Genomic DNA, 7,600 nt, shown 5'->3' with positions numbered 1-7,600 from the left:
ACGATGTAACATGTGGGGCATGTTGCATCAGAAAGGAGGAAAAACCGAACTTGCTGCCCACTTCTGGGTGGGTCCTGGGGCCACCTGTGGCTAAGAAAGCGCCTGGGGATCATCCAGAAGGCGCTGCCTGGGTTGTGAGGAAAAACCAGATGACCTCTAGGATAGGCTCAGAACCCTTCCGCCCTCTGTACAGCTGGGGGTGGGGGGTCCTCCCGTTATGGCCTGCGAGATGGGCGTACACCTGAACTCTCCCCACCCTGCTGACCTTTATCCTGATTGGCTCCCGTGCCTTGTATTAGCTGTGTGTTTTCTCAATAAACTGAGATCCTGCTTTGACTGGTCTCCCTGGCTTGTCTGATTGTCCTCCCGTGGGGGAGGGCTGGGTGGGGGAGGGGGGCGGTCAGTCGGCCCTTCCTTTCTTGGTTCCTCATGGTCGGGGCGTGCTCTCCCAATCTCTCCCGCAGGTCAGGAGGGAAGCGGGTGGGGTGGGGTGGGGCTAAAGACCCCGACATCTGGCACCCAACGTGGGGCATTAAGAAGTCTGTTCACCCAAAGTGAGAGTATCGCCAAGCCAAGCCAAGCGAGTTTCGAGGTAGGGGTCTCCCCGAAAAGATGGGGCAATCTCACACTAAGTATGAGACCAGTATTGGGAAGCCATTGGTGAGGAGCGACTTTGGTCACAACGAGTCAGTCCTCTCACTGCCCAGGAGGAGAAAGGCTTAAAGCATCACGCGGTCAATGGCCTCCTAGACCCTTTTGATGCCTGGCCTGGTCCTCTGGGTCCCGCACCAAGTGCTCCTGTCCTGGAACACTCGGTAGACAAGTCGGGAAGGGGAGCGGCCTATGCCATATTGTCACCCCTCTCCCCCCCAAGGAAATTCTCCACCCTCTTGTGAGAACCTGGAAAAGCTGGATAAGCTGCCTTCTTGCAACACCAGTGATGACTCACCCCCATTGTGTATGGCCCTGTCTTGTTAAGACCAGCCATGAGATGACTCATCCCCATTGTGTATAGATTTCTTGGAAAATGCTAACCCTGGGGGCAATAGACCGGCCTTATGGTATTCCTGGGAGGCCCAAGATTTATTTATAGAAGCTCAATTCACAATAGCTAAACTATGGAACCAACCTAGGTTGGATAAAGAAAATGTGGTATGTAACATTTGATGGAATATCACTCAGTTTTAAAGAAGGAGGGAATTATGGTATCTCTGGGTAAATGGACGGAGTTGGAGAACATCATGCTAAGCGAAATAAGCCAATCCCATAAAACCATAGGCCGAATGCGTTCTCTGATATGTGGATGCTAATTCACAATCAGGGCCAAGGTGCTAGGGAAGAATAAAGTTACTTTAGATTAGGTAGAAGCGAGTGAAGGGAGGGGAGGGATATGGACATAGGAAGAATAGTAGAATGAAACAGACATTATTACCTTACGTACACATACGACTGCATGACCAATGTGATCTGACAACGTGTACCAGAAGAAAAAGGAGAAATTATACCCTATTTATTTACGATATATCAAAATGCATAAATGCATTCTGCTGTCATGTATAACTAATTAAGACAGATTTTAACGATTTTTTTAAAAAAGAAAATTCTACTCATTCAAGAAAGAAATCCATCGTCACTGCCCTTTTATTTGACAAAATTTATTGCCAAATACATGTGGTCAGTTACGCTTAAGTTGCATAACATGATGTGTTGCTATATGTGAATGCTGTGAAATAATAGCTCAAATCATCTAACACGTCTATCACTTCAGAATAGTTAACATTTTCTTTTCTTTGTTGGATTTTTGTGGTGGGAATACACCTAAGGCCTACCAATCAAGGAAAGTCCAGGACCAGATCGATTCTCAGCCGAGTTCTATAAGACCTTCAAAGGAGAATTAACACCAATACTGCTCTAAATGTTTCATGGAATATGAAAAGGAGAGAACCCTGTGAAGCTGATATCACCCTGATACCAAAACCATACAAACACACATCAAGGAAAGGGAACTTCATACCAATATCCACGATGAACATCGATACAAAAACTCTCAATACAATTCCGGCAAATAGCATACAAAAGCATATTAAAAAGATAGTGTGCCTCAATGAAGTGGGGTTCACATACAGAAATCAATAAACATAATTCATCACATCAATATACTTAAAAACAAGAATAATATGATCATCTCAATAGAGGCAGAAACAGCATTTGACAAATACAGCACCCCTTCATGTTCAAAACACTGGAAAAACTAGGAATAGAAGGAACAGACCTCAACCTCATAAAAGCTATATCTGCAAACCCCAAGGTCAGCATCATCCTAAACAGAGAAAAATGGAAAGCATTCCCCCTAAAAACTGGAACAAGGATGTCCTCTTTCAAATGAGTAGACTTTTCTAAGGCACTTTAACACGTCTCCAAACACCAGAGGAAAAATCACCTAGAACACTGCGCCTACCTCAACTAATTTTTTCAGAGCTTCCTGCCACCCGCTTTCTGCCTAGCTTGCCTCCATACCTAGCAAGGTCGCTGGCTCTGGGCGGTATCCACATTCATCATTCCTCCTATGCCCCTTGCTGACATGACACTGCCCAGATCCTGCCTGTGTCTGTCCTGAAGGTCCAGTTGGAGGCTCAGAACCAGCCCAAGGACTCCGTTGCAATAAAGCAGTGCTGGCAGATAAGTATTTGCAAAACACAGCCGCTTTCAGGTGAGTCATCTGCTCAGTGGCTTACTCCATCAAGGAGCTTCCTGCATCTCTGGACCTAGCTGTACTGTAAGCATGAGCCAAAAAGAGATCTATGCTATTTTCTTGTAAAGCCTGATTCAAATGCTCTTCTCCATTTTGGTTTTACTGCTTTTCATCCTTATGTTTTTATGTTATGAGTGTAGTTGATAGGTATTTAAACAGGATGCATATAAGGTTAACAAAACACAAGGTCTCCTTTTTTAAAAAAAATTACATTTTTTTTAAATTTAATAATTAAAATAAAATAAAATTGATAGAATACAGAGAATAGTGGTTACCAGAGCCCTGGAAGGGCATAGGGGAGGGAACATGGCAAGAGGATGGTTAATAGGTATGGGGAGATAAGAGAAATGGATAAGAGAAATGACTTACTTTTAGGATTCCACAGCCTGGTAGGATCGCTGTGATTGACAACAGTATGAAATATTTCAAAATACCTGATTGGGGGTGTATCTCAGTGGTAGAATAATTGCTGAGTATGTACCATGCCCTGGGTGCAATCCTCAGTACTGGAAGGGGGAAACCTGATAGGGTTTTGAACGTTCCCAAAACAAAGGAGTGATACATGTGTGAGTGACATATATGCCAATTACCCTGATCTGATCATTACGTTGGAACACAAGTATTAAGATGCCACACTGAAAACAACCCAATAAGATCAATGAACCCATTCACACTACGGGGCAAATGGCAAAGTACCCCTTAATGTGTTCTGATGAAAGAGAAACAAAAGGAGACTTTGGTAGGAAAGACCTGTTTTCTTGTACAGTAATCCTTTGTTTCTTTCTTTCTTTTTTTTTCTTTTTCTTTTTTTTTTCTGGTACAGGGAATTCAACACAGGGGCACTCAACCACTAAGTCACATCCCCAGCCATATTTTGTGTCATATTTATATTATTTTGAGACAGGGTCTCACAGAGTTGCTTAGTGCCTCTCCAAGTTGCTGAGGCAGGCTTTCAACTCACGATCTTCCTGTCTCAGCCTCCAGAGCGGCTGGGCTGTCATCCTCTTTTTTATTTTAGTAGTCATTTTACCTACAGAGGCCTCAAGCCCATATTAGCAAACTTAGGTCAATTTTATCTGCTCCCTGTATTTCACAGTAATGTTGGGGAACTCATGATTGTAGGGGTACAGAAACACTGAAGACCTTTAGTTATTTTTGCTTTTCAATTTTTTTTTCTTTTTCAAGTCTTTGCTACGTATACAGCAGAATTCTGAGGAAATACAAAATACAGGGCACGGTCCTGTTCCCTGGAACTTAAGGAATCTGGGTAAAGAAACCATGAAACTACTGGAAGGTAATCCACAGTCAAGGTCCCCCAAAGGCAATAGGCTGGAATACAAAGGGAAGATTTTATTGAAGTTGCAACAGGGGTTCGCTGGATGCTTTGACTGCATCCCTTGTCGCTTTGAATCTTCCATGTTTGTTTCTCTTTTTCCCAACCTTCTCCTCCCTGATCTTCTTTGCCCTAACCTTGTCCTCCTGATTTTCTTTCCCCTACCCTTCTCCTCCCTGATCTTCTGTTTTTCTTTTCCCTAAACTGCTCCTCCCTGTTCTTTTCCCCCTCCCTGGTCTCCTCCTCTGGGTTCTCTTTTCCCTAATCTTTTCCTTCCTGATCTCTCCTCCCTGATCTCACTTTCTCTGAATCACCTGTATAAAAACCCTCTACTCCTGCTGATGTGAGAACCATCGTTTCTCCTTCGCTGGCCAAGCAATAAGCCATCCTTTTTCCTTCTCAAGAACGTTTTCTCTCGCTGGATTGGCATCAAGGCAAGGACAGCTTTCTATGCCAGGGACAGCTTTCTACACCAAGGACAGCGTCCCACAACAAGGACTCAAGTACGGGATCATGGAGCCCGAGAAGGAGAAGACCGGGAGGCTGAACAGCCAGAGGAGACGGGTCTCTGACTGGCTGATGGGGACGCCCGAGGCAAGTATACCCCGTTTGGATCTCGTGGACAGGCATCCCGAGCCCAGGAGAGCCCGGTTGTCTGGCATCGTAACGGCTGAAAACTGTGAAGTAACCCACGAACAGCTATGTGAGCTGCTCAGGTACGCAGTTCTGGCTGCACCCGTTATTGAGAGACCCAGGTGGTGCCAGCTTCTGTACGGAAAGCAACTGAGCAGAACAGTGGTTGTCATCCTTCAAGGGATGAGTCAACTCCACTTCTACAAGTTCTATTTGGAGTTTGGATTTCTCCGAAAAGCCTTCAGACACAAATTCCGCTTGCCTCCTCCATCACCTACTTTTCTAGCTGATGTTATCGGGCTACCAAACCAAACGGCTGGATATCTGCCTAAGACCATGGGAGGATCTGTACCATCTGCCGGTACAAAACCCAAGGTCGACCTGCAGAATGACCCGGTCATTCAAAAGTATGGCTCTCAGAAGGTGGGCTTGCTGCGATGCCTTCTGACAGAGGAGGAAATGAGAACATTTGACTTCCCGTTACAAGGTTCTCCCGACTGTGAGAACTTTGTAACTACCAGATGTGATGCGTCTGTCACAGAGAACAGCCCTCTCTTTGGGCTGGACGGAGAAATGTGCATCACGTCCAAGGGGAGAGAACTAACCCGCATCTCACTGGTTGCCGAAGGAGGCTCGTGTCTCATGGATGAGTTGGTGAAACCCGATGAGGAGATTGTGGACTACGCCACCTGCTATTCGGGGATCACGGAGGAGATGCTTAAGCCGGTGACGACGAAACTGAAAGACGTTCAGAGGCGGTTAGAAGCACTGCTTCCTCCTGATGCGGTGTTGGTAGGTCATTCCCTAGACGTGGATCTCCGAGCATTGAACGTGATCCATCCATATGTTATCGACACCTCGTTGCTTTATGCCAGAGAGCGGGGCAGAAGATTCAAGCTCAAGTTCTTAGCCAAAGCTGTATTGGGGAAGGACATTCAACGTTCGGAAAGGGACGGTCATGATCCCACAGAGGACGCTGCCGCGACCCTTGAGTTGGCTCAGTATTTCCTCAAGTATGGCCCAAAGAAGGTCGCAGAACTCAATCTGGAGGCGCTGTGGAGAGCCCAAGACCCAAGAAACGTCAGAGAAAAGTTCCAGTACACCTACAGAGGTGCTTTAAGATCTTTCGATCCGGGGCATCACAAGCTCCTTTTTGTATCCCGAGAGACAGACGATATTGAACTCCCGTCTCCTGAAGATTGTGAGACTATTAAGTGCCTTTCCAACAGAGAGGTCTTTGAGCAGGCCAGAAGGCAAGTGCGCCTGTACCCCTTCAGCGTTATTCGGTTCTCTTTGGAGCCTTTTTCACCTCTCCTCACTGAGGAAGTGAACCGAAGGATGCGGATCAAGTGGACAGAGATGTCCACTATCTATGCTGGGCCATTGAGCAAAGATTGGGACCTAAGTGCTCTGAAGAGGCTGTTTAGGAGCTTTGGCCCAGTTCGTACAATGACTGCCGTTCTGGAAACGCATCAGCCTCATCTCTCTATAGAGTATGAAGTCCTGGAAGCTGCCCAGCTGGCCATCGAGTGCTTGAATGGCCTTCTTGTGGAAGGTGTATACATAAAGGTACAGAGACCGGTGACAGAACTCACTCTCGATTGTGACACGCTCGTTAAGGAGCTGGAACGAGATTCTGAGAACCGAGGAACCATTTATCTGTCTGGAGTAGGTAAAGATGTCTTAGGACATATTCAGGAACTGCCGAGCCTCTTTGGTGGCCTGGAAGCTGTGATCGTGCCTCCAGATGCTCAAAGCGGAAGACGGGAAAAATACTGTTTCCTGAAATTCAAAACTTTTGGCAATGCCCAGAGGGCCCTCCATGTCCTCACAGGCAAGGACTGGAAGCTGAAAGGCAGGCAGGCCCTAACCCCCAGGCACCTGCACGCGTGGCTTAGGAGCCCACCACCTGAATCAAGAAGGCCCGCAGGTCTGAGAGTGAGACCTCCTCCCTCGGAGCGGGAGACCGTGCAGAATTTAAAGGTGGAAAACGCAAAGAGTGCAGCCCGGCGTTGGGGCCGCAGGATTGGAAGGCTCTACCGAAGCCTGAGCCCGGGTACCCTTTGCGTCATCCTCCTGCCAGGAACCACTAGCCCTCATGGATCCCTCTCTGGCCTGGGACTCATGGGAATAAAAGATGAAGAAGAGGAAAGCACCGGCCCAAGCATGGGTTTGTGAGTCGGCTCGCCACTTGCCTTTTCTCATCCTTCCTGGGCGATGGTGGAGAAGACGGGTCAGGCTGCAGCTTCTCCAAAGACTGCTGGGCCTCTTGGTTCAGTGGACGGCTTTGTGTGGGAAGTTGGTGTGCCGGCTAAGGGGTCTAATCCATTTACATGGCAAGCGCAAGTTTTCAATAAATGCCTAAAATTCAAGCCTATGTGCCAATTGAAAATATATATATATATATATATATATTTTTTTATATGATTAAAAATAAAGTAAAATGGAAACAAAATAAATACAACTTATAATAATTAAACCAAAATAAATGTAAACATGTTTGATATCTTCGGACGTTTAAAATTCTATTCATGCTATGTGACATTTTAAAAGTGTGGGATCTGAGTGGAGCGAATGAGCCCAGTATTTATGTGGTTGAGTCTCAGAAACTGGTAATCCTTGCGGCGTGGCTGACCATCTAGCTGAAGGGCAGGTTGCAGATTTCAAAGAAGCTTTCCCACTATTTGACAGGAACGGGGATGGAAGTATACTATACTAACAAAGGAATTGGGAAGTGTCATGAGATGGTCTCTTGGGTGGAATCCCACAGAAGTCGAGTTACAGGACGCGATTAAGGGAGTAGCTGCTGGTGGTAACGGCAAAATTGACTTCCCTGAATTTCTGACAATGATGGCAAGGAAAAGGAAACACAGACGTAGGGC

At 46.3% G+C, this 7,600-nt stretch overlaps 1 protein-coding gene across 1 annotated transcript; it reads left to right on the top strand.

The window, feature by feature from the left end:
* Nucleotides 1–4,598: 4,598 nt before the first annotated feature.
* LOC308634720 (RNA exonuclease 5-like) lies at nucleotides 4,599–6,896 on the top strand (the record flags this gene model as incomplete). Its single annotated transcript, XM_081268781.1, has 1 exon — nucleotides 4,599–6,896. One exon carries the CDS (start codon nucleotides 4,599–4,601, stop codon nucleotides 6,894–6,896), a length of 2,298 nt encoding a protein of 765 aa, XP_081124907.1.
* Between the last annotated feature and the right edge of the window lie 704 nt (nucleotides 6,897–7,600).

This window comes from Spermophilus citellus, assembly GCF_964194105.1.
Source record: "Spermophilus citellus genome assembly, chromosome: 15".
Lineage (NCBI taxonomy): Eukaryota > Metazoa > Chordata > Mammalia > Rodentia > Sciuridae > Spermophilus > Spermophilus citellus.
Note: the sequence above shows the minus strand (reverse complement) of the source record. Positions and strands in the feature narration are given on the sequence as shown.